General features: G+C 39.4%; 1 protein-coding gene across 1 annotated transcript; it reads right to left on the reverse strand.

Annotated features, from left to right (window-relative positions):
* Positions 1-958: 958 nt before the first annotated feature.
* Positions 959-27,764, reverse strand: LOC117427877 (TBC1 domain family member 2B-like). Its single transcript, XM_034046232.3, has 13 exons — positions 27,294-27,764; positions 22,585-22,732; positions 14,456-14,621; positions 13,748-13,914; positions 13,218-13,444; positions 10,318-10,662; positions 9,079-9,189; positions 8,221-8,414; positions 7,426-7,917; positions 7,076-7,193; positions 5,636-5,821; positions 4,971-5,092; positions 959-4,313 (listed from the first exon to the last, which is right to left on the reverse strand). Exons 1-13 carry the CDS (start codon positions 27,633-27,635, stop codon positions 4,115-4,117), a joined length of 2,817 nt encoding a protein of 938 aa, XP_033902123.3. The 5' UTR covers positions 27,636-27,764; the 3' UTR covers positions 959-4,114.
* Between the last annotated feature and the right edge of the window lie 45 nt (positions 27,765-27,809).

A 27,809-nucleotide genomic window follows, 5' to 3' on the forward strand; every position in this document is an offset into this window, starting at 1 on the left:
ATAGTGCTAATTTTGCCACACAAGTTTATGTTTAAAGATAATCTATCTTATAAAATCACTTATTTTCAAACAAACATAACCCTTTTTTATGATTCCTTGGGATTTTCTATTATTATTATTATTATTATTTATTTCTTAGCTGACGCCCTTATCCAGGGCGACTTACAATTGTAACATGATATCACATTATTTTTACATACAATTACCCATTTATACAGTTGGGTTTTTACTGGAGCAATCTAGGTAAAGTACCTTGCTCAAGGGTACAGCAGCAGTGTCCCCACCGGGATATGAACCCACGACCCTCCGGTCAAGAGTCCAGAGCCCTAACCACTACTCCACACTTCTAATCCTGAAGTTAGTCTGAATGAAGTGTGAAGTGGACAAGTATTTAAATGCTTGTTTGTGATGTCTGGAGCGAAAAAAAAGAAAACTACTTTACTGCCCATCAGTCTGTGCTGACTTTGATGGGCTTAGCATCACATGTTAACTGTAGTAGCCATAGAAACATGCTCCTGATAAAGCCTTGGAAGACAGCAAAGGAAAGAAGGTACAAGTTAAGTATGCAAGTACTGTCGAATAATTTCATGCAGTAGATAAAAGTGAAAGCCCTGGAAAAAAATTAAGAACTGAAAAATGAAATTAATAAAAACTGAAAAACAGAAGCCCTTTATATGTCATCTTCAATGAGAAAAAGAAATGTAACGATTGCCATCTTTTGCCACAGTGACCCCTACTGGTCAGGCTGGGCAAGGTCAGGCAGAGACTAGCCAAGCTGAATCCAGTCCTCCAGTATTCAGGAGCTTAGAACATCCGTTGGGTGATGAGAGGCTTTTATCACCCAGCGGAAGGAAGGAAGGAATGGAGGACACCCATTGATCTTCAATCCTCTTGGGCCAGTGCATGCGTGAGGTGACATTCACGAGAAGTGTAAATAGCGAATTGGGCAACACACACATACAAAGAACAGAGTGTTTACTTACAATCTTGCTGCTGATACAAAAACATAAAACTGTGGATGTTTTGATACTGTAACAATTACAATTTGATCATTCAACAGGGTTCTTGTGCAATGAAAAACACAAAAAAAAAATTCTACTGCAGATATTATACAGATTCAGAAAACCAAGGAAAGATGCCTGCCAGTAACACTGAACAGATACAGCATCGTATTGTATTATAATATAGTACAAGGCTTCTGGGCATGTCAGCTAGCTTATTCAACTATTTCAAAATACAACTTGAAAATGATCCAATATATTCTTTTTGCATGGCACATATTTGAATAGCCAAAATGTATTTTTTTTTTTTGCAATTATCACTTTCCATAACAGAAATGCACTTTTGCAGTTTTTTGTTTACTTTTCAAATTCTGAAACTGAATTACTAAAGGAAACTGCAGTATAAGAACTTTATAATGCAGCACAATACAAGTGCTATTGGTCAAGGGGAATGATAATATTTCATACGTACTATATTTCATTAATATGAATATTGTTAACCTGAAAAGATAGGCATAGGGGTAACTGAAGGCATCCCAGAAGTGGGAACAGTATACACAGTGAACCTTATACATGAAGCAAAATTAGGTCCTGCTGAAACATTTGTGCAGTAAAATATATTAGACAAGGTTTTATATAGCTGCTAGACCCAACCATAAAAGGAATGATTGTGCAAAACGTGTGCCTTGAAAAAAAGGATTGAAGCACTGATATTGCAAAAGTATGATCACTGGAGAGGCCACCTCTCAATGAAGCAACATTAAACAGCCCCATTCTCAGATGGAGTGGAGCAATCTTAACCACTCGTATATACTAAGCAATGACGAACGTAAAGGTTAAGAATATTGGCCTTTGGGAATGTCTTTATACAAAAGTGGAATTTGGCAAAAAAAAAAAGGTCTCCTTAAAACGTTTACATTTGAAATCAAACTTGTCAATGTTACAAACCTGAAATACACTTGTGTCCTTAAGTAACCTTCTGGTTTTACATTTGAATGTGCCTTTGAACTGAACATTAATCTGACAGATCCTCCCCCATGTAATTACCAGCGATACACAAACAAGACATGACGCAAATGGAACAGGAATGTATATAAAAGATTTTGATTGGGGGCACAAGCTGAGTTTATACTGTTTGAGCATCTCAACTGGACACTGCAGTGAGCACCAGGATTGCTGAGTAGAATCAGGACATGCAAAACTGGCATGCAAGCCACCACAGCTTCACTTTTATTGTGCTTGAGTAATGTTTGACAGCAAATAATATGCAGATACCAAAATTGGATAACTAAGAACCACAGTTGTCCAAGCACTGTACATTTTGATATGTTATTACTATTATATTTTTAGTTTTACCCCTGTTTTATCACCTAATTTGAAAGGCCTGTTCCCACTAACAAGCCAAACCAAAGCAACAAATGTTGCCAAGCTAATAAACCTTGGAGGCGAGGCCCAGCAAAAAAGTATCTGTCTGCCCAGTAGGGGTCGCTAAAATGTGATAATGTGAACTAACACCAGAGAGTTTCCCTGCGGGACACACTGTGTGCCCCCATCAAGGATTGTCAATTCAGCACAAACAGGATTTGAGCCATGCTTGCACGACTCACCCAGGAGAGCTTTTACTAGGGACCAGAGAGCCAGAAATACTATACATTTTCATCTGATTCTAGGAATACTGCAGTCCAAATGCATGAGACTCACCTTGGAGATTAAGTGATCCAAGCGCAAGAAAATATTGGATTGAATCAGTGTCTTTTTTTAAATGCATGAGCAAATGTGTCCCTTTTCTATAAACAAGCATTTTGTAACCTGAATCAGTATGCAAGTGTATACTGAACTTTCAAAGCTACTCAGACAAACACAGACATGGGATAAATATGGCTGACTAACATTTCACAAGCCATTTAGCACAGTCCAGCTCTATATAATCTACACAGTATAGTTAATGCAAGCTAAAAAAAAAAAAATTTAAAAAAAGAAAAAAGTTATAAAATTATGAAATTAAGGGAAGAAAATATCAGTGAAATACATTTAGAATTGGCTGGTCTCACAGACTGAAACCTACAGTATTTGTAATGCTTAGTTCACCGACTCACTTAGTCCACTTACAAGTAAACTCTTATCTTCATATCAGAATTGTCTCAAAATTAAGAGCAGCTAACCTTCATGAAAATAAATCAAACTACACACAGGGACTTTCTATGCCACTATTGCAAAACACATAAATTTGCATCAAGGTCGGGGCTCCCAAGTGGCACATCCGGTAAAGGCGCTCTGCGTGGAGTGCAGGATGTGCCCTATAGCCTGGACGTCGCCGGTTCGAGTCCAGGCTATTCCACTGCCGACCATGGAGGGGAGCTCCCGGGGGGCGGCACACAATTAGCCGAACGCCGCCCGGGGAAGGGGTGGCTTAGATCGGCCAGGGTGTCCTTGGCTCACTGTGCAACAGCGACCCCTGTAGACTGGCCAGGCGCCTTTGGGCTTGCCTGTAAGCTGCCCAGGGCTGCTTTGTCCTCTGACGCTGTAGCTTTGGGCTGGCTGCATGGTGGGCCTGCAGAATGAAAATAAGCGGTCGGCTGACGGCACATGCTTCGGAGGACAGCGTGTGTTCGTCTTCGCCGCTCCCAAGTCAGCGCAGGGGTGGTAGCATTGGGCTGAGCCTGAACACAATTGAGTATTTCAATTTGGGAGAAAAACAGGGTAAAAATTAATTGGCGACTACAACAGTTTTAATAAGATTAAAATAAAAAAATAAAAAGTTAGCATCAAGGTCTATTCTAAACAAAACCCTGTATACATAGGAGGCGTGTGTATTAATTATTGCACCGTTTGCCTTAACACGTTCAATAACCGGCCGCAGATAGCTGGAGGATTGCAAAGTGCTATTGTTCAACAATCACTGATTGATATAAATACTGGTAGAGAGAGCGCAGTTTGGTTATGGAATTTCACAGAAGTAGAATTCATACATAATAAAACAGAAGGGAGATCTTTCCAGCACAGAGTGATGAGTAATAAAAATGAAATACGGCCAGCATATTTTTTTAAACAATTCCAGACACAGGAATGTTGAATTCTTGTTTTTTTGTTTTCTTTCTGATTTGTGGCAGGGTCTAGTCATTGTCCTCTTCGTCGTCGCTGATAAGCCCCCTCCCCTCCAGGCTGGTGTCGCGCTGCTGCAGGAAGTTCTGCCGGATGGCTTCCAGCTCCGTTAGCTCCAGGCGCACCTTCTCCAGATGGAAGGTCCTGCGGTTCTGAATCTGCCGCAGAGGGAATGGATTCATGCCCCCAAACGCAATGGACATCAGCTTTCTGATGAAGGAAAAGGTTTTGGTTAAAGAACCTGCAGTTTCAAATTTCATTTTCTTAGTTAAGCCAAGGATAGATATAACCTAGGCTAGATCAAGCAAAGTGTTGTGACGTAAGTCAAAGGCATCTAGTGATCTTTCACTTTGGAAACAAGTTTCCTTTAGCTTTCCTGGCAATACACGCCATGGTTCTGGCATATACTAATATAAAAGACAGATTAGCTCATTTAGCCTATACTCATTTCAATCAGAGCACCAGCACTGTTATAAGAGGGAGCAAGGCCTGCATACACTACAGTGCTCATTCTCTACTCCCGAACGCTCCTGAGATAACGCTGAGATATCACACATAAAAACAAACCAGGATTTTGGTAAAAAAAATAATACATATAACCACGACAAGGGATACAGCAAAGGTAAAGTAATGTGTTTCTTGTAATCACTGCCGGGTGTTCTGCAACACTTATAAAGTCTACAAGCTATTGTTTAGAAAGAAGCAAATGCATTTAAATGTGACTGCCACCCCAAAGCATTATAATTGAGGCATTAACACTAATAGTACAATGCAAACATTTCGATTAGTGTAGGCAGGTAACAACCTTTCGATACTAAATAGGAACTTTTCAAAGCCACGCTACATTGCATCAGCATGTCGGCGTACCTTGCGTCCAGGATATTGTGTGTGAAGTACCTCAGGTACTTGAAGATAGCCATGGAGTCTTGCAGCTTTAACATCTCCTCCTCTTTGTACTTGAACAGCGCCAATGCAAAACGAAATATGATCTGTGTGCAGAACCACAAAAACACACCACAGGGTATTTAGTGCATTTTAGACAAACAAGAATAACTAGCTTAAAGCACGTTGCTAAGCAGATGCAGAGCTTGATCGAAGGAAAGTAATTCTCAGAATTCAATTTAGTTTGAAACGTTTTTCTCCATACATTGTACTTGTTCTCTAAGCAGAATACTCCATGAACGTTCATAGAGTGCTGTGGTTATTTCACTCGTGTGGCTGGCCGTAGACAACACACAAATTGGCGACTTGTGGGTTTTTCGACCATTCTCATTTGTGGAATAACAACAGTACTCCATACACTTTTACGGTGTATCCTCTATTTATACCATACAGAGGAGAGAATACACGATACAAATAAATCACATTACTTTAAAAGAGCCAGGCACACAGTACACATTTTACTTAAATTTATTGCAAAATAAAAATTGTTAAAACTCATGTCATTTGAGTTTGAATAATCTTTTTTTTGTGCACAAGAAGGCATGAATGGGTAATTTTCAGGTGTTTTCCAGTTATACTGCATGTCTTACCTTTGGTCCCTCGTATAGAAAGGAGTCCCATATCTTAAAGAGGATGTCACTGACCACACTGTCCACAAACACCACCAGGAACCAGTTAAAGGTGATGAGAGAGAAATCCACCTTGTACTGCTCAAAGTGGACATGCAGACGCGGGAGCTTCTCACTCATCAGATCCTTAAACACTCGCTGGTCAACCTAAAGTAAACGGAATGGCAGGAAAGAGTTAGGGCCCACTGAGAAGCAGAGTCAAATTTCAAGATAAATGTAACCATACAAAACCAGCAAGAAATAGCTTGATTGTAGGAAAGAGCAGTTATATTGTGGTTCTGAGGGCTAGTTTTATGAAAATAATTGTATTCCTCGCTGGCATTTTACTGGTGTCCAAAAATGAAGCTTGTCCTTTAGATTAGTGTAAGTTGGCTTTTATTTTATTGTAGACTCTTGAGTTGTCTATATGTTTGTCTTTGCAACGGTTTAGGCTTGTGTTCTATAAAAGTAGTTTTAGTATTTATTTAATAATATTATTAATGATAATTTAGAAGAACCTGCTACAATAAAAACGTCACATAGGAAAGAAAAAAAAAACACTGGCACAGATCATTTCTTGTTTGTTTCAGTTTAAAAATATCTGCAGGTCTGTATTTGGGACAAAGGCCAGTGCTTGGGAATTATGCTGTTCCTGTCTTTCAGCCAATCCTTTCTTATCCTGAATGTTCATTTTGCTCAGCTCACCTGCAACAGTGTTCAACCAGTTAACTGCAGCACTAGCGTTTCAACATGTGAGCAGTACAGTATGCGATCTACACTATGTGCCAGACATGGCAGCTTTTATAAAGTACTGAATAAAAAAAAAAAAAAAAAAACGATTTAATGCCAAGACTGCATAAAATGGCATTTTTTTTTTCATTTTGTTTGTTTTGTTACTTGGCACTTTTTAAAAGTAGCACATTATTACAACAGAATATTAAGTTAGTATGAACACATTTTAAAATAAATGAAGAGTCATTCAATGCAAACGTATCAACGATGGGGAGTGAAATTACTTCAGTAGCATTCTCCGGCTTTGACACAGAAATGATACATCTAAACAAATCACATTGATGTTTAAAATAGAATACTGCGCCGACAGCACACAGGAAGCAGAAGGATATAAAAGTGAGTGAATCTTCACCTAGAATTTCATATAACCATTCCTGACTGACTTCTTGCTAGTTTTAATACATGAACGCTGTTACTCTTCTTGCAGTAAAAAAAAAGAAATAGGGAAAACAAAACCATAGCCATTCTCCACAAGTTAACAAGTGTCCATCAAAATCCCACATTGTTCTTTTTAAACACCCAAACCTTAGGAAGCCAAAGTGCCACAAGAAGACATTAACACACCAGTTAATTTCCTCCAGAGTTTTACTTGGAGAGCCGAAGGCCAAAGCGAAAGCCAATGGCATTTACCTGCGATCCTAGCAGTGTCTTGGTGTAATAGTCTCGTGGCATAAAAACCTCCACAATGGCAACCAGGCACCAGAACGCATCCTCCTGATCTAAATAGAGAAGCGCTACAGCTGCCAACCTGAAAAAACACAAAACGCAAAGAAAAAACTGGTTCCATGTTACTAGTTATCTATTTTACAATTGAAATGTTACTTTACGCTACTCTAATATTAAACACATTTCCCAAGTACAAGCAGCCCATCAGGATCATCACATATTTTGTATCATGACCTGCATATTGTGGCATTAGTGTATCGTTACACTCCTTTGTATTAGCCTGAATAGACAGGTTCAATGTAGCGGGCACATACCGATTAAGACCTTGGCAATATCCAATATCGGGGTTTCTCCAGGAAAACGCCAGAAGGATATTGCGGAGTTTCTGGATGCCCTCCGAGGTGGGTGAAGCATAGTGCTTATTGTTGGGTAATGTCCGTAGGAGGTCCAGCTCGATCTGCTTGGAGGCCGGGTTCTGTTTTTCAAGGGCTTCCTGCAGCAGCTGGTTAAAATAGTCTGGGGGGACGGTGTCCCGAAACTTCTTGACGTGGAAGCAGACGCACCACTTCCACACTTTGGAGCGGTGTTCGTGAGGAATGCCGCTGCGAATCAGGCCCTTGAGCTCGGGGGTGCGCACCATCTCCCTGTTCATGGTGCTGGCTAAGTAGTTCTCCCATTTGACCCCCACAGAGACCTCCTGGTCAGTGAAGGAGAGAGACTTGAGGTCCAGGGCTCTCACCTTGGCTACCAGCTGCTCCTCCTCGTCATCCTCCGGCATAGTCTTAAAACCAAAGACGTCAAACTCACTGTGGGGAGCGAACAAAGAGAGACTGTTTAGTCACTATTCCCAGGGTCGATTTTGGAACAGAGGAAAATTGGGAGTTTTATTAGGTATATGTATTTAGATTTCTACCAAATTTGCTTTATTTGAAACCAGTTCATTTCAATTCGCTCTTGCTATTGAATCTAAAGTTTTCGCTCAGCTTTAGAATGCAAGTACATCCTGGTTTCTGTGTCACAGGAAGGGAGGTGAAGCCCAAGATAGCTCTTTTCAACCCCTATCTTTATGTGTAGCCCTGCAGTGCTGGATTCCATCAAGCAGACTGTACCTGACAGCGTGTGGTTTGAGTACAGTGTGTTCTGGGTGCTCAGGAGTTTCCACCCCCAGCGCGTCCTCCAGTAACCTGGAGATGACCTCGCGGGCCGGGCCCTGCTCCCCAGAGCAAACCGGGTTCTTCACTTCCTGAAGCAGGACCAGGTACTTGCTCTCAATCTGGCAGAGCTTAGCTTCCAGGCCTGTGCACTGCGAGAGACGAGCAAAAACATTAGAACATAATCGAGTTCAGAAAGGGCCCTGAAGTATCCCAGTGCAAATCTGCTATAGGTTTTTAATCTTTTATATCTGCTTCATATCTTCACCACTTTCCTCCCTTTCTGAGTTCAGTTTAATTCTGTGGGAGGCTGTCCTTGTTTGCGTCACGTGACACTTTTCCTCTATTCAATACTTTAAGCCCTGTTTTTTTTTTTTTTTTTTCACACAACAACTGCACCGTGCCAGCAAGCATTAAGCGCCTTTTGGAATGAGTGGAGAGACCAGCTTAAAAGTACAGTACACTTTTACAACTAAATAAGTGAATACATTTAGAAAACCAGTGTGTTAAAACATGTAGGCAAGTAGTTTTGTTTTCGCATTTTTACAATAAAATCACATACTGAAAGAAAAGCCGCCTCCATATACCCCTGACTTGTACTCAAGACAGTTCTTACAAGTTTTGTGACTAGTGGACATGCAGTTCTCTTAATATATAGAAAACTCTAAAATGTGATGCCAGGGTCACTACTGTACTCTGCTGCAGTGATATGTCATTTTAGTAACGCTTAACACTGTACATACATTTACTAAACTATCCTTGCAATAACGTACAGTATGAGTGAAAGGTTTGTGAATTATTTCACCACAGTGTTACCTTCGCCTCCAGGGCTTTTTCTCTTGCTACAGCATTCCTCCTCAGGACAGTTAGCTCCAAAATCTCTTTGTTCAGAAACTTGTTCTGTGTTGTGTAGCCCTGAAGACTGTCCTGCAATTATAATCATTATAACCAAAGTTACGCACTGTCAGGAAACAAAAGCTATTTTCCAAATGATGTTTTTGCAACACGGATTAAAGAAACAGCTGTCAATGATATGAACTTACAAGGCAACATCCTTCTTAACTATTTAAATAGTATTCTACAACTGTTTGTTGTAACTTTAAAGTATGGGAAGGAAACAAGCCAGATTCATTGTTTGAAATGATCTGGCTGTTCAGAACACAATGCTACTCATTCAATACCATGGAGTACTTCCCGTTTGTCACATGATGTTTACTGCAGGTACTTAAGACAGTGGTCTAGGTGGCTGCCAAGAACGTAGCTTTCCAAAGAACTCAAGTACATGTTACTTCCCTAAAATAGCATCATTTTAAAACAGCCGTCACAGTGCAACAATAAACAGCTTTCACATGGTATACATTCTGTTTCATTTTGATTTCCTATACATTTGTATCCATAAACATTTCATGAACAAATACTATCACATTTCATGAACAAACACATCTAAAGTTAACCTAGATTTACTTATAGCCCATATATCCAATTAAATTGAAACCTGCAGGAAAAGAACAAAAAATAGAAACCAACCATATGCAGCACACACTTGTGTAAATGGGATATTTCACGTGACATGAATTTCTTGTATATAAAAGCTGTATCTTCGTACTGCAAGACAGCAGACCTGACAGACTTCGATAGAGAGATTATAATAGATGATTGGTTGGCAGGTGCTTCCGTATCCAAGATGGCACAAAACACTGTTGTTTCATGAGGATCTTTCGCTAAAGGGCTACTCTGGTGAGCAGATTTTGCTGCATACTCAAACCCCAAGTTTCCTCAAATGAATTAGATACGGTAATGATGCTGAAGTTAGTGCTGTCCTGGCTGCTCCACGTACTTTCTCTGTATATACATATAAAGTAGGTCATTGTCACATGATTGGGATTGAATAAACATGGCTGTTCAGTCCCAACACTTTCTTCACACAAGATCAAAGCAGCAGGAAACTTAATTTTGGAACAACATAACTCAGAACCAGTCCCATAAGAGGATGGCAACTAAATTAAATCAAAGCTTATGGCACCATCACAGCAAGCTCACGGTGTTCCCCCCTACCTTCAGCCTGTCCAGCTCCTGCAGGTCCTTGCTGGGTATGGAAGCCTCCTCTGTGTGCGAGGAGCTGTTCTTGATGATCACCTCGTCTTTGGCCTGGATGGTCTCCATCAGCATGCCCAGCTGCTCGTTGAGCTCCCCCACCTTGTTCTTCAGAGACTTCACCTCCTGGTGCAGGCTCTCCTTCTCCAGCCCCAGCTTCTCGATGTGTGCGCTCAGAGCCTGGATCTGCTGGTCCTTCTCCCTCACCAGCTCCATGCCGTCCGGGGCACCGCCCGGCTGAATGCTGCTGGATCGCTTGTCATACTGGGAACCCCTCAAGGTCTGCTGAAGCAGCCGGACGAGTTCCTGTACCCCGAAACAGAAACACAGAGAAAGGGAGAGCATTGAGTTTCATTGACCCACATTTTTTTTTGTAGTTTCATGCACCTTTCAATATGGAGCCTACATATTGCCTGCTTTTTTATGAAATATCTTGATATGCCCGAATAGATATTCATCCTAAAGCACCCCAAAGTACTCCAAATTTGTGTTCAATGTAAAAGTGATACAGGAATGTATATGCAATGGATATCCCAATTGGACTAAGGAAAATACATATAGGGCAATAGTTATCAAGGACTTTATGCTGAAGTGTAATATGGTATTTTATAAACAGAAAATGAAACAATTTACTCTACAAAAACAAATGCAAAGGACATGCAAGGTTTTGTCAACATTTCTGTCCGTCTTATCCTGTGTCAGAAATAAATGATTTACAATAAGTTAAGAGTGTGAGTAAGGTGTCTCTTCGTGGTCATTTTGAGCACCGTTTGAGCAGCCCAGACTGCACAAGCCGACACTATCCAAATACAGACAGAAAACCCTCTGTATATCATTTTGTCTTTTCCCATAAAAGGCCATTGGTAACTTACACCAGATCCATTCCAACTTTCAAATGAAGGACACAACTACTGTGCTTTAATGATCTTTGTGTGGACCTGTTTGCTCGAACAAGACAAGTTAGTTCATGTTCAGCTCAGCTGTTGTATCTGGTAACAGAACATTAATATTTCACAAGAAAGGCCAATCCATGTACTTATAGAAGCAAGAAGCAGCACCATCTAGAACACCCGTGTTAATTACCAGTAATACAAAAAGAAACTAGATACTTTGTACTGGTTCACTGGTTCACTCTAGAGGGGAAAAAAAAACCCTCATAAAAAAGGGGGTCATTTAAACCCCTAATTTTGCTGAAGGCAGTGTTTTGTTTCTGTTAGTGAAACGAATGGCAGGTCTATATGTATTCACACTGTACACCCACACACATTCTTTTTCACGTTTCAGTCTCTTTTCTCAGCCGAGCTGCAGAAAGAGTTGCTGGTTGTGAACACGTGGTTTCCAGAGTTGTTTTGGCCTGTGCAATGAGGTATGAAGTGTGCTGTTTGGCAACTAGGAAGTGCGTCTGTCTGAATGAAAGCTCAGTTGAGGGTGTGTATATAGAGAAATGAAAACTCAGCTTCAGTTCAAAGCAAAGTGAGCCCCACAACACAGAAACACCACATACAACCTAACTGACACACCGCTGCCACTAATACAAAAACACCACATACAACATAACTGCCATTGCCATTGCTCATGTTGTATTTGATAGTCGCTTTCTTGCCCAGCATTTGAGATTTCTGAATTTGGTTACATGTATCAATAAATGTATCAGAGGGGTTGGTAAAGTAAAGTTACAGGATTAAATATACAGTATTATTGTCAACTATAATTGTACCAGTGTCTTAGGTGCTTTAGGTTCTGGTAAAACAAATAATCTGGCATTGTGAAAAGCGGATGCTGGCACTGGCCTATCGCTGCTGAACTAGTTACTGTTTTTTCAACTGACTATAATAAAATAAAATGAGGAAAATTACGTTATTTGAATCAGATGTAAGAAAAAGGCTTTCTTCTTTGAACTCTATTTTGTTGTTTTTGGAAGATACCGAAACCATGACGACTGGGCACGGTAACGTGGAACATTTTATTATACCACAGAGTCACAAGACAGCTTAGCAAAAGCTATCAGGAATTTGAGTTGATTTCCTGTAACTTTAAAATAACCTGCTCATATGACCAGCCTGACTGCTGGATCATGTTGACACGTCTAACAACTTCGGAACTGAGAACAGACATGTTAGAAAACTGGAAAAACCTGCTTTATGTAGCACACACTTGTTTTTAAGGTGTTGTACATATAGACTGCATCTCCCTGTTATAGACTTTGATAGACGCCTAATGGTAAGTAGTCAATTGGCAGGTGATTCTGTACCCAGACTATACAGTATGTACTGATGTTTCAGAATTGACGAGGACCATACTGACAACAGGCTTTGCATTTCTCCCAGCAACTTCTATTGGATTTAACTGATGATTAACATCTTGCAAATATGGTGACCCTCTACATCCTATTTACAATGTTATGGTTCATAATTTTGTGCAACTCATAAATCCCACATATAAACTACATTAGTTACTTTCTTGCAATGTGTTTTTTTTTTAAACATAGTACTGAATGAAATCATCATAAACCAGCTGAGAAAGCTGACAATGTGTGCTGTTGGATTTAAAACATCTATTTTTGCTTTCTGAACTCAATGCTATTTGCTCAACTGTCTTTAGCACAAACACCGCAGTTACAGTTGTAAAGTGAATAACAAACAACTAAAGCTCCAAGTCGTCTTTATTTCGATGTTGGTACGTTTATTGGGTGCATCTTTCTAAAAAGAAATTGGTAATGATTTCCAGTAGAACTAACAGGACCTCTGGAATCAGCCCACTGTGCTCTGGCTTCTCCTTCCCTGAACATTTCTACACTCGGGTAACACATCCCACTTGCTTCTTACCCTCTGGGTTTTCAACTCCTCCTATCCCCATCTTACCTTTTGGCTAGTGTGCTCTTCCTTCAGTCTGACGAGCTCCTCTTGCAGGCTCTGGATTTTCAGCTGGCTCTCGGAGGGTTTGTTGCCGTTGCTCACACTCCACTCCACCGGGGAGGCCTCGTTGCTGCTCCGGTTTTTGCTCGGTCCAATCATGTCTCTTAGAAACGGCCGCTTCGGTCTCGAAGAATTGCGGCTAAAATCAAATGCGAAGGCAGATCCTAGGGAAACTACAGAACAAAAGTTAAGTGTATGTTTTTAACATGAAAACCATGCGATCACATGTCTTAGTTAAAAATATATACAGTAGAACCTATTAATAAAGCAACAGATGTTAATAAAACAACTTTGACGTAGTATAACAACTCCACCTGAGATAGGATATTTTTACATATTTCGGATGGACTCCTGGAACCAATTCAATCGGCTATGACAGGCTCTACTGTATACGTCTATTTTGTTTGAATGTATTAAGTTGTTCTAACAATGACTCTATTCTTGTTAATTTGATACAGCTTTTACTAAGGAAGCACCTCTGTTTGCCTCCAGTTGGGATTTCCTTGTGTATTCCTGTGTCGCCAGATCCTGAAAGTCTTTCGAGGTGGGGTCAATCATCTCCCACTCCTCACTGCCTGTGTAAAAAACACTCCTCCTGTTCTCACTGCTCCCCCTGCCTGCTCTCAGATGGGACATTGAATTCCTTCAAAGGGGAAAGAAAAAGTACAACATTTTCCCCAGACCACGCACTACAAAACAAAAAGTACCTTATAGTTTCATGCAAGATAAAAGTGTGTATCATTTTCCATTACTGATTTCACCTCAGCAATATCTTCAGAGTCAATGCATGTCACTAGCTGCAAAACATGTTAGTCATTATCCAGGAAAAAAAGGTGCAGTGGGGGTTAAGAGAGGGTTTGCTGAAGTGAAATCACCAAGTAAGACTACATTACAGAGGGACATACATTACCCCATATTAACAAATAGCACTGTCTACGGTACCAGCTATGACTTGTAACTAAAATACATGGTTGATATAACTACTTAAAAAACTATTTAAAAAACAGCACATCTGAGTCATACAGTCCCCTCACCAATAGACGTGAACTACAAGTAAGATATATGGAATGGCTTAATTAGCTGCAGTCTCAAAGAAACACTAGAAATACGATGTCATATTTGTGTCCCCTGCTGTACAGGTAACTGACAGGTAAGTGGGCGTAGGGGATGGTCAGGTATCTCACCTTAATTCTGTGCCCCACTGCTTCAAGGAGAAGTTGATGGTGGAGGGCTGGGCAGCAGGGTTTCTGGCTGCATTGACTCCCACAAGCCCTTCTGGGGCAATTTCCATAGCAAACTCATTGCGGACACTCTCCGTGGAGTCACTAGGCTTTTCATATGAGAAGGCATCTAAAAAACAAACAGGCTCTCATTAAAATACACTTTGTTTATGGTTACTGATCATATGTTATATTTACAAGTCAGCTGGCATACATAAGTTAGCACAACTCCAAAACACAACAGCTATAGAAGAAAATAAGTTTGGCATTTCTAACTTGACTAAAGCAAGTGTCTACTAGTTTGATTAAACTACCCACTAAAACTCCTACTTAGGCAAGAGCCTGGTTTCTTATTTGTCAAGTAAATTATCCAAAAATGTAAAATGCATGGTTATTTTTCCTTTATGTGGTTTTGCTGCTTCCCATAACCTTAGCCTGCTACGAAATCACTAAGTTTTGACACAATGATGATGAATGGGAAATAGCAGACATTCTTATTGTGTTAAGTAAGTTGGCTTACTCGGTACATTTCTCTGGAATCCCCCCCAGGGTGCCACAGTACTGTGGATTAATAAAGTACAGTTTCTTTTTCATCCCGCGAATGTTAACCTTCCAGAAGGTCTCAGGAAACAAAAAGCAAATGTCTATTGTTTTCAGATCCCTAAAAGTCTGCAACGTTTCAAAAATCACCTTAGGTTTGCAATCCATTTTAAAAAGGACACCAAGAGTTTAATGTGAAACTGTACAATTATAGTAGACTATATGAACCAGTTGGGACTGGCTCTGTTCTGCTTAGTGATCTGTTCTGTTAGCTGACTGGGATCTGTAAGACACAAAAACAAACCCTTGTCTAGTCTTTGTTTACTGTTTTTTAAACTTTTATGCAAGTCAAAAAGACACAGCTGTACGTAACCATCACAGAAATATGTAGTACTCTAGTCATTGTTTTATGTTTGATACAATTTATATGTGTATTTTTACCCTGTACTTAAATCCAATTAAGTTATGTGTATCGCTCCAGGTTCCTGATGTGATTAAAAGCTTGTTTCAATTTCAAATGTGTTTTTTTTTTCAAATCGAAAATTGGACAGGATTTATTGATTGACACTTAACAGCAGCCAATAACCACTCTGGGCTCTCCTCACTGATTGGTAGATATGGGCATCTGGGGTGGGTTTAGTATCCTAGGAGATCTCAACTGATATTGTTAAGCGAGTGAACATTTTGCGAGTGTCCAAAATGAATTAAAAGAAATCTGCAATAATTACTGCAGCGGATCGTGTTCAATAATTTTGCATTCTACTGGTGGCGGCACTTAGACTGAGACAGCAATCAAAAACTAAAAAGGTTGCGAATAGTGCATTGCCTCAAAACGAAAAGGTAAAAAAAAAAACTTTTCTGAAACAGCGGCACGTGACAACGTAGTAATGTTAAATATTATTAGTTTCGCTCAAGACAGACGGCTACAGTTGGGACTGACTTAAAATAATATGTATAAAATACATTAACAAAGCAGGTTACTCTTGATCTCTGCATCATCATCCTGTATTTGTTCACAGACGCATATTCTCAATACCTTTTAGAAGCAACAACACAGATTACATTCTTGACAGTAAGTTAATATATACAAGACACGTTTTTAATTTCATGGAATATTCGATTTCATTAAAATATTATCGATTTGTTATCGTGAGGTCCCAATCAATAAATAATTCGATTATTATCGTTATCGTTACACCCTTTCTGGTTCTCTGCATACAAGTAAAAGTATGAAATCCACCATATACAGTACCACAAGAATCTGACACTCAAGAAGTCTAAGCAGTCAGCATCTTCAGCTGATTGCTCATCTGCATCTCAGCCATCTACTTCTGACTACGAGTACTACAGTGACCGAAGCAGTAGTAATGCACAAAAACGCAAACGAAAAATACGTTTTAGAATTCTGAATGGGAGATGAAATATCCGTGACTTGTTTATCGAGATGGCAAGATTTCTTAGCAGACGCCCTTATCCAGGGTAACTTACAATTGTTACAATATATTACATTATTTCACATTATACAGATATCACATTATTTTATTTTTTTTACATACAATTACCCATTTATACAGTTGGGTTTTTACTGCAGCAATCTAGGTAAAGTACCTTGCTCAAGGGTACAACAGCAGTGTCCCCTACCTGGGACTGAACCCACGACCCTCCGGTCAAGAGTCCAGAGCCCTAACCACTACTCCACACTGCTGTTGATGCTGTTGCTGTTACTGGAATGCAGAAAAATATTAAAACACATGTAGATTAAGGCAACAGTGCTTAGAATCCCGTCTCGTTGTCATGTGAACGGTCTACTGTTAGTATATATAACAAAGAAAAAAGTGTGTCTGTGTTTATATGTATATCTATACACAGACAGAGATTTTTTAAGCTGCTACATTAAATGTTCATGAAAATGTTCCAAAATGCACATCCCTGGAGTTTCTTAACCTTTGTGTTAAAATGTATATTTGATGGATGGGACGCAAAATGTTGGGCATGTGCGTTTCAGGAACACATGAACAGAAAAGCAAGCGCGACCTCTGGGTCTAGTCATTGCATTGGCTCTCCTAATGAGCCAAGTACAACTGGTCTTGTCAATATGGCCAAACATACAGGTTGTCTTTTTAAAAATACACTACCTCTATTGTACCTGGCCAAGTTTTGAATTTGTTGGAAGTTGAAATCCGAGGTCTTGTAGCCAACCAGATTTAATGGAGACGGGTTAAAAATGTACATGCAAATACAATGGCGGTGATCTATTTAAAGAGTAAGCAGAATTCCGAAAAATATAGCGTTCCACATCCCCACGTGTTGCTACAACTGCTTAAAACACAGGCAGTCAGAAACCAATTGCTGCAGATTTCCTGTCTGAATCTGTGTTTAATCACAGCGCCGGAGTGTTTGTCTCTTATATTTTAAATTTGATGTTGTGTGTTTGCAAAATGTGTAAATAAAGATTTACATCAAACAACTTAAAATAGTCATTCTATCTGTGCGGCAGTGAAAAGGTTAAGGAAATAACAGTACTGCTCCAATAAAGAGGTCAGCTCTTAACAGACTGGACTAATCACAGGCATGATGTAATACACATGATTCAATTTGAAAGTGTGGGAAAAAACACATTCATTCTCATGGGCCACAAATATTTCTCCAACTACAGGACAAGGTACTTAGCTCTTCTGCTGCTCAGCAACATGCCCAGCACTATTAACTGCATCGCGTTCTCAATAGTCTTTGCACCTGGTGGTACGTAACTTCTCCAGAGAGGAGAACAAGGAACAATGGCCAGGAACAATTGATTCCCTCTCTGGAGGAGTGCTAACTAAGGCTTTAACTTAACTTTATCACTATAATCTCCTTCTGTTCTGTGCTTATTTAATTGTTTTACTTTACAAAGACGTAGAGTTGTTCTTGAAAATATAAAGGCGAGGCTGCTCTTCCTGGCTTGCTTCCTGTGTAAGACTCACTTGTGTGGTCTAAAAGTGAGGCTTTATTTGGCAAGACGGCAACTGACCTTTAGCCCAGGAAGTGGTACCAGGAAAAAGTAAATGTAGACTCAACCATAACTATTAAACAATCCATAATGCTAAAAGAAATATAACAAATTCAATCACAAACATGACCTCGACACAGAGAAAGGCTACTGGTTGAAACATTGGTCACTGAAGACAATAAGAAACAAACGTTTAGTATGTCGTCCCACTTTTCATGCTCGGACCTTCACTTCTGAAGTAAATGTGCAATTCAAAATATATAAATAAATAATTTTTAAAAAAACCTATTACTGTTGTTTATACTTGCAAGAGGTAAACAAATTGTTCATTTATCCTCACCAAGAAATGGTAATTTGCAATTCTCTTTAACCCCTGTCTCTTTATATATAAAAAGAACAAAATCATTTCAATTCCATTGTCACACAATAACCATCCTGCTTCCTCGCCTTGTGTGCTTGGGTCAATGTGTTACTGTAACTGCTGCTCCTCTTGCTGTTTTAAAGATGCTGGTGTAATGCACTGCTTACCAAATAGTCTGGCAGTCTGCTAAATTGAAAGCAAATGTGACCTAAAAATCTCTTCTTTCTTTCTCTGCTTTAGAAGCTGGGCTCCATTAGCGGTGCTGAGCAGACTGGGAGACTAGCCAGAGTTTCAAGGCAAAAAGCAAGTACTGCAAACAGACCTACTTACAGTATTTACATTAGATTATTTCCTCATCAGTCTCTGGGGGGGAGAAAACAAACATAAAAAAAAGCCCTGCTCAACTAAATCTCCCAGGTGCTACAGGAAACTACATTGGGCCTTCTGAAAAACAACATGCAGAATTAAAAACCAGACATGGCACAGCCATTTTCAAGGTAATTTGCTGCATCATTCTCATTAAAATCTCAGTCACAGACTGAATTTGTTTTACAGATGCGTTGTAGAGATACAGTACATATAGGACATTTTAATACACATAGCGTTTGGAGTAAAATTTGTAAAAAGTTGTCGAACCACATTCAGGGAGTGTGTCCTAAAAGGAGTTCACACAGTGAACCCTAGCTAACACTTTATACTCAGCACAGAAACCAGGAGTGGAGGACACTGTTGGAAATGAAATGACGACAGAGGGGAGGAGATGCTTCTTTACATCGTGTAAAAGTGTACTGAATGAGTTACCAAACCACATTGTTGCTGTAGATTCCAGCCCTTCCTGTGAAGTAAATGACTGATTAAGCCTGTTAATACATTTAAACCATGGACAACCAGGTGGTACTGCAACAGTAGTGCTGTCTTAAATGCTGTCTTTAAAGGACTGCTTGTGTTCTGATGAGGCTTTACTTTGGGGATGACTTTCAATACTGTAGGTTAGCGGATCTGGAGTAAATGTAAACATTTCCAAAAGTATAAAATCAGCTTTGTTTTTTATTCAACGGAAATGTATGTTTTTCTTTTTTAAGGTCCAAAACTTTCCAGCAGAGATTTCCTCGGAATAAGTAACCAAGCTTTGAAAATACCCTTCTTTTGTGTAATAAACTGGTTACTAATTAGAACTATTTCTTTCCCTAAAAAAGTAATTATTTATTAAATCAACAAATTATAACCCATTGGCTCTGATGCTCCCGGGGAGGGGGATGGGAAACCGGCAGGGACTTATTCTCCTCATCGCGCAACAGCGAACCTTACTGGCCAGACACAGAGCATATTCAGGAGTGGGCAAGAAGGAGGGCTGATCCTGGCAATTTTGCTCTGGATTGCTCGCCGTAAAAGCGATTCTGGCTTTAGGATTGTGAGACTGGAGGACGCTCATACACCCTCAGAACGTCTGTGCTGTGTGGGGACTCGCTGAGATGGGCAGAAAATACATAATTGGACATTTCAAATTGGAGGAAAACAAATTAAAAAAATTATAATTGGTCATTCAAAAAAAAAAAAAAAAAAGAGATTATACTGACATCACACACCAAGAATATGACAAACCAGCTTACCACCAGACTTATATACAGAGGATACTGAATGATCACTCAGGGTATATGGTTTTTATTCATTGCAGGAGGATGGTCTGGTAAACCATGAACCCGGACATCCTCATATGGCGAATAAAAAACATATATATACCACGGACAGTCGTTCAATATTCTGTTTATACCACAAATATATACTTAAATAAATAGCAATGAAATGTTTTTTATATGAAATAAGTTAATTCAGGGCTTACAGATAAATAACTGTAATTTCTTGATTAAACTCATTCAAGGATATCGGAGTCCAAATCAAAACAGCAGTAGAAGTACTTCAGACATTTTAGAAGTTGTTTTAAAAAATGTAGCGGTGGACACACACCCACACCCACAACCACACATTGTTAAAACAAACTCAGATGAAAACGAATTTCCTGATACTCTGAATTTTCTACACGGTCCTGACCAAATTTAGCACTCACTTACAGTAAATGACTTCTTATAATACAAATTCACTGAACATGAATTTTCTGTTTATGCTAATTATTTTGGAGCCCCCCAGGGAAGAAAACGTTGTTGTTAAAGCAAAAGAGGAGAGGAGCATTGACTCAGACAGGGGCAAAATTACAGGCATTGCAGAGGGAGTATTTTTAATATTAGGTAGATAGATTATGTTTACAATTAGGCATGCTTAAAATTCAAAGGTAGAGCACAGCACACAGTCACACTAAAGAATCAAGAAGTGCAGTTAACATATTTAATGACAGGTGAAATACAATTCAAAGTTGCTGCAGCATGTCCACCATTTTGTAACTTCAAATCTTTTCTCAAAACAAACATTAAACTCAGTCAGTGCACGTCACGAAAACATTTGGAGCTGAAAAATGCTACAACTACTTAAATATATAAACACATGAAATTTTCGGTCCTCTAAAATAAATGCCTTTACATAATCGCTAATTATATATATATATATATATATATATATATATATATATATATATATATATTACACACACAGTGCTCCCTCCGAATAACGCAGGTCTCGGGGGACACACTATCACAATATGAGCATCATAACCGAAGAGCGTTATTATTATTTGTTTATTTAGCAGATGCCTTTATCCAAGGAGACTTGCAGAGATTAGGGTGTGTGAGCTAATCTGAAGCGAATCTGAAGCGTCTCGACTCCCAGAGAAAGCTGCAGCTCCTCTCGCAGCAAAAAAGGAAATACATTAGGAAAGATAAACACGTAATAGGCCTAATATTTATTTAGTTATAAAACGAATGCTGAATAAGATGTCTGTGTTATAAAGTGCCAGACCAGCTTTTCTTCAGTTCAGATACTGTATCAAAAGGGAGAGACAGAAACGGAAGTTAGAGAAGTTGTTTATAGTTTGAACTACTCCGGTACTGTATTTACTGTAGAAATATTGCATGAATCACTAGTTTAGGGAATTAGGGGACATGCTGTAGGAGCGTTCTATCCGAGGCGAGTTATAACCAAGAGCCTTATAGCGAGGGAGCACTGTGTGTGTGTGTGTGTGTGTGTGTGTGTGTGTGTGTGTGTGTGTGTGTGTGTGTGTGTGTGTGTGTGTGTGTTTGTCTGTGTACACACACACACATATATATATATATATATAGATACACATGACCAGACCGAGGCTGGCGGTCACTTAGAGCTTGTGCTGGTAAATTCTTGAAGGTTTAGGTTACAGATGTAAATTACTTGATAGAGGAGTGCATTTCTCTGCATTGTCACACACTGCTTGCGATCCACCTACACGGTTCCTTGTTTCAGCAGCAGCTACCTAACCAAGGCTGATCACAACAAGCTACAGCCACCTGATGCAACTGTGATATACAGACAGAGTGGAAGTGGTCTTTATATAGTCTGATACTCTCCACAGCTTGTGTTAAAGTGCATCCTTTAAAATGTCATCTTACTTGAATAAGTGCTTCTCTAGATATATCTAAAAACGTGGTGCGACATACCGAAAAGACACAGACAGAAACAGGGGGCTTCCATATACCCCCCAGATTCTAAAACTCTTGATAACAACACAACTTTCTCAGCGAGTCCCATTAGCATTAATACGGCTTACACAGATATATGGACAAATGTGTGAAGTAGACTGACTGACAGAATAAGGACAGCGTATGATACGCTCAGTAACCTAAGATAAAGAAGGTTCTCATCAAGTTTCATTACAATTGAACAAGTGGTTCTCTAGATATGAAAAAATGTAAGTTAGACAGCCTCTACATACCCCCATATTATAATTCATTCAATAACTTAAACGAGGTCCAAAGCAAGTTCTATCCCAATTGGATAAGAGGAACTCTAGATATTTGTAAAAACATTAGTGGAAGTCAGACTGCCTGCCATCTCCTTATATTCCAGATTCCTTACACTTCAGTATATTGTAGGCACCCATCTGTATCAATCAGCCTCAGAAAGGCATGTCGAAACATACGGTCTTCACAGGAATCATAGTTCAAGCTTTGCTAGGAGGGTTTCTTGCTCTGTGCTGCACGACACACACTTTGCTTGTAATGGTTCTGTGTTTCTCCAACATCATAACAGTGAAAATGTTATGTCATCTTGTTTTCTTCATACCTGTATCCTTGGCAACCAGTCCTGTTGGAAGGTCTGGCAGTGTGGGGGAGTTCCAGCTATCCCTGGCCGCTCCTCGAGCGTTACAGAACTCCCATCTCTTTTGCTGCAGCTGCTGTAACCAGTATCTCATCACCTGTCTGTTGGGAGCCTGCGGAAATCAATACCACATTATTCAATTTCTCCGATATTCATCAAGATATGGGTCACGTTATTTCAGATTACCTTTAACTGCAAGAGTGAAAAAGTTATAAGTTTATACACAGCCTTGATGTTTGTTGGTGTTTCTTGCCAAATGAATTACCTTTTTATTGTCAGTTCCATAAAGGCAATTTAAACATGTAGTTTAAATATTTGGTCATTGATTTTCACAAACAATTAAAACATGGTAAAAGCTCAGGTTACACAGCTGGATTTTGGGTTGAGTAACTGCAACATCTGACTTGGTTTGTAATGAGTCACATATTCACATTAAACCGAGTCCAAATGTAAAAACTCTTCGCTGCACCACCTACATTTAACCAACTCAAGCTACAAGGATGTTAGACCTCATTTCTCAATGCTTCCCAAAATGAAAACAGATTGTGGGAAATGCCCACTTGCTGTCACAGCTGAGAAACGTTTGCTCGGAACAGGGGCCACACTGAAGAAGTTCAACTTCACACCTAGCTGTGTAACCCCTTTTAAACGTTTACCATAATAAAAGCACAGCAAAGTGTAATAAAGCCTAGTGAAAGCATGGTAAAGCACAGGTAAGCATGGTAAAAAAGAACAAGGCATGGGAAAGTATATTAATAAACATGGCAAACCAGGGTAAACTGTGGTAAATGCATAGTATAACCATGGGAAGAGAGTGGTAAAAATGCAAAAATACAGAAGGTAAACTTTTATAACGGACATACTAAAAGATGGATGTAATTTAAATAAAACATTGCTATACACGCTACACTAGGAATAACAAACTACTGGGAATGAGAATTTTGTTACCATTTTAACAAAAAAAAATAGATAACAGATTTTAAGCATCAAGAGGTCCTATAAATTCAGTGGCACATGGAATACTATCCATTTCCAACAGAGTGTTTTTTTGGAACAGTCACCACGGCAGAAGAGAACTCGTGCCATACACAGTACTGCATTAAGAAATGCCACAAACTACATTTTTGTATTCGAAAAGAGCAATCTGTAACAGTTTATTTAAAAGGTTTGTTAAAATGAAATAGATGAAGCAGTAAAAGCCAGAAGCTTGAAAGTATTTCTTAACTTCCTATTTTGAATTAACAGGCTTTTGAAACCTCAAGGCCCTCGCTCAAGAGGAAAAAACACAGGCCTTAAAAGCAGTCAAAAACCCTGCACTTCATAGAGCACATCATTTGAGGCTCAGTTGCAGTATTTTCCTTCCTTACCTGGAGTATTTGTTTGTCAGTTTGGTTTTCTCTGTTGGTCTTTCCCATCATTAACACTGTAGGACTTGAATTTAATGGTTTACCAAAGAAACTAGTTTTACTTGTCCCAAGATCCTTACATGCTGTAACCTGCTTCAGAATGAAGTTGCACTCAAAGCAGACTCATTCGAGGGAGAAGCTGACGCAATAAGGGAACTTACATTACAAACGGCCTAATCAGACTTTGACCATCAACAAAGTCAGTTCAGCTATACACTGATGCTTCAAGATGCTGACATCATCACATCTCAACCTCATTACTTATTGTAAGTTCCTTGAGCGGTTGTAATCATTGAGGGCTTAGTTCGGCCAGGGTGTCCTCAGCTCACCGTGCACCAGCAACCCCTGTAGTCTGGCCGGACGCCTGTGGGCTTGCCTGTAAGCTGCCCAGAGCTGCGTTGTCCTCCGACGCCGTAGCTCTGAGGTGGCTGCATGGTTAGTCTGCAGTGTGAAAAGAAGAGGTCGGCTGACGGCACACGCTTCGGAGGACAGCGTGTTTGTCTTCGCCGCCTCAGAGTCAGCGTAGGGGTGGTAGCGGTGAGCTGAGCCTAAATAATAACTGGATATTCTAAATTGGGAGGAAATAATAAATAATTGTCGACTACTACATTTTAGAAAAACAAACAAAGCATTAATATCATACTGTTATCAGATACACAATTAAATATCTACTTGCTGAAGCGGTTTTTATTTTAGCCAGCGAGGTGTTCACGTGTGGCAGCAATGCACTAGCAAAAGTCACAGAGCAATGACGTCAGCTCCCTAGAAACAAGCCTCCTATATTGGGAATGGATTCTTTCAATGTAGCGGGTTTGTACATTTGAGAAAGGAGAGGAAGACTCATGAAATTAATTGGAGACTGAAGTTGATGAGAGGCAATTACCCTCCACAGTACAAATTAAAACGGTGTGCTGCTTTTTATATGAAAAATGAGAAAGCGGGTTGTGTAGAGGATTTATATTGGACCCTGATGCCCCTGATAAAACGAGGGAGTGGTTGTACAGTATTTGTTAACCCATTTGTTTTTCTATGGGTCTCTCGCTATATCGCGCCCCTCGATATATAGTGGATTTATACTGGACCCCGACACCCACGAAATATCGAGTGGGTGGTGAATATGGTGAACTATGAGGCGTTATCACAATGAAAACTACAAGCAGTACCTCTATTCCAATACGATATATCATGTAAAGAAAGCATCATGATTCATTGATAAACAATTAATGGCTACACCCCTAGAGATCCAAGCAGTAACACCAATAGAGAACCATACAGAACAGACATACAGGTTTAATTTTCTGTTGCTTTGCAATGTCTTACTCTTTCTTTGTAATGTTTATCTGTCAACTGGGCACTTTGTGAACTCTGGCAGTGATAACCATGTAACTGTAATTTGCTTTATGACTGTGCTGAGATAATGCACAGACAGGCAGTGTTCTACTGCGCATGTAGTCACTTAAATATGATTCATTAGATCAACATTTTCGTACAGAATGTTTTATTTACCCAGGGTGGTTATCCTTATACAGCTGAAAGTTGCTTTCAGGCAGCATTCTATTTTGCTTTACGTTGTTTAATTATTTTACTGTTGGTCTCCAGTTCCTCTGGTAAGATGTAGGATGGAGGAGTCACAAATCAGTATTTGTAATTTCATGTGTTAGTTCTGCCCTGCCTGATGAGCACTTGTCAGAATGTGGTAAAAATGCCTACTTTCATGACCTTTCACCAGATATTTCACCATCTGGGAGATGACCGATAAAAAAAAATCAGTGTCATTTTAAAAGTTTATTTCAAGGGCTTTCCAACAAAAAATACATAAATAAACAGACGCAAGGAATGCAGCAACCGAGGTATGTTAACCAGAACTACAATACTGTACACTCAATACATCTAGAAAAACTAAAAGAAACCATTCAGGCATGGAAATAAGACTCCCGTTGCATAGAGGTGGAATCCATTCCTGGTTTTACTATGAGTACAGAGATGCTACTTTAAAAGTATTTAAGGAGATAGCTTATTATCATAAGTTTGGAAAAGGTACAACACTCAAATGCTCAGTCACACACACTATCTTAAAACAAAAATGTTAGATTGTGTTTCTATTAGTTTAAAATAAAAACGACATTCCGATATGCCATAGCTGCTAGGTCTTACCACGTATCCAATATTCATTAAATTATTCATTGGCGTTTCTTATTCTATACTATGTGTACATATAGTTCGGATTTTGAATTTGCAGCTGTGGCAGGGATTTATGTTACCGTCATACTTGTGAAAATCCCATTAACTGACTGAGATATCGGAAATCCATAATAACAACGCAATTACAGCTTCAGACATTTCCTGGACGGTAAAGGGCAATGACAATGTTACAGTAAGCTAACAAATACATAACATAGATTGTGTACAGTTTCAGCACAAAGCAATAACCAATTTCTAACCAAAATGGGAAGGGGAACTAAATATACAGTTTCACTTTCTTTCAAAATTAAATGACCTGTAGATATTGATCAGGTTAAATATAAACCCCGAAGCTTCTGAAATACACTAGCTGTATACTCTCACCACTACTTTATTAATTAGACCTATTTTATTTTCTTTAAATGTACAGAGCTGTATAGCACCTCGTTCACAATAACTTCCAGTGTGGGTGTTGTGTCGGTGTTGTGTGGGCTTTTGAATTATCTCGCTTGCATCACTTGAGTCTCAACCAACAATAAAAACAGCGCGGAGGGGAAGGTATTTGCATTTCACTTCATTTCTACCCATATCCATATGTTGATCGTTTATGAGTCGCAACTCCGAGCAAGTCCCAAATCTCTTCACTGATTTACATTACACTATAAATATAACAACAATGCACTAGTGATAAACAGTGTCGCCACATACCAGAGAAAAACAAATACAGAACAGCACTACACGTAACATACTGTAAAAGTATAGAATTACAGTGCATTGCTTTTTGTCTGACATTCGTCAGAGATGGTCATTTAAAATTGATCAGTTTTGTTTTGGCAATGCCTTTTTTTTGTGTTAAGTTTTTTTTGTTGAAGAAGTGGTGTAAATTAAGCCAGCATTGAACGCCTCTCCCAAATAAATGAATTCCACTGCATTTAATAGTATAATAATAATAATAATAATAATAATAATAATAATAATAATAATAATAATATGCAAATGTGGCTCTGACAACCACATAGTGGTTCCTAGTAACATTAACATTAACACTGTTTTGTTACAAATTCCAAAATGTAACAGCTGGTTTACCTTGAGGATAAAGTCATTTCCAGATGTATGGATCTCAAACTGCCCTTCATCGCCAGCGTCCACTTCATAACTAAAGCACGCATCGGCTATTTCAATATGTCCCAGAGGTAGGGAGTCTTGGGGAGTCTTGAAGTAATATAAATAGCATTTTCTGGGATCGTAGACAAACCAACGGGTTTTGAAACCCCTCAGTGGCCCCTTCCCAGCTAGCTTGTTCAGAAACCCGCATAATTTCGGGGGTTGGTCCTTGGTGCTTTCATTGTCTATCACATCCATGGGCCTCACAGTCGTAACCGTGGAGTTTCGTGCAGAACTGACCTCACTCCCATCACCTCCATGCATTTTACTTCAAAACTTTCTTCTTCTTGCCCAGGTTCAGCGGATACAAATGTATACTCACTTCCAGCCTCATGACTGGCCGCTCATAACTCGTGGCGCCGCAAAGCACCATTGGAGTTGTAGTTCATTAACCCTAAACATACATAGTTTGATATTTCAGTTTACAAATTGCAATAC

Source organism: Acipenser ruthenus, chromosome 21 (genome assembly GCF_902713425.1).
Source record: "Acipenser ruthenus chromosome 21, fAciRut3.2 maternal haplotype, whole genome shotgun sequence".
Lineage (NCBI taxonomy): Eukaryota > Metazoa > Chordata > Actinopteri > Acipenseriformes > Acipenseridae > Acipenser > Acipenser ruthenus.

Bases quoted from the DNA above. Each gene is read 5' to 3' on its own strand.
- LOC117427877 (XM_034046232.3), bottom strand. From the start codon at position 27,635: ATGCATGGAGGTGATGGGAGTGAGGTCAGTTCTGCACGAAACTCCACG. The intron at 13,915-14,455 runs GTGAGATACCTG...TCCCCTTTGAAG, and splicing joins CAGTGGGGCACAGAATTAAG to GAATTCAATGTCCCATCTGA. The intron at 4,314-4,970 runs GTACGCCGACAT...TTCCTTCATCAG, and splicing joins CACAATATCCTGGACGCAAG to AAAGCTGATGTCCATTGCGT.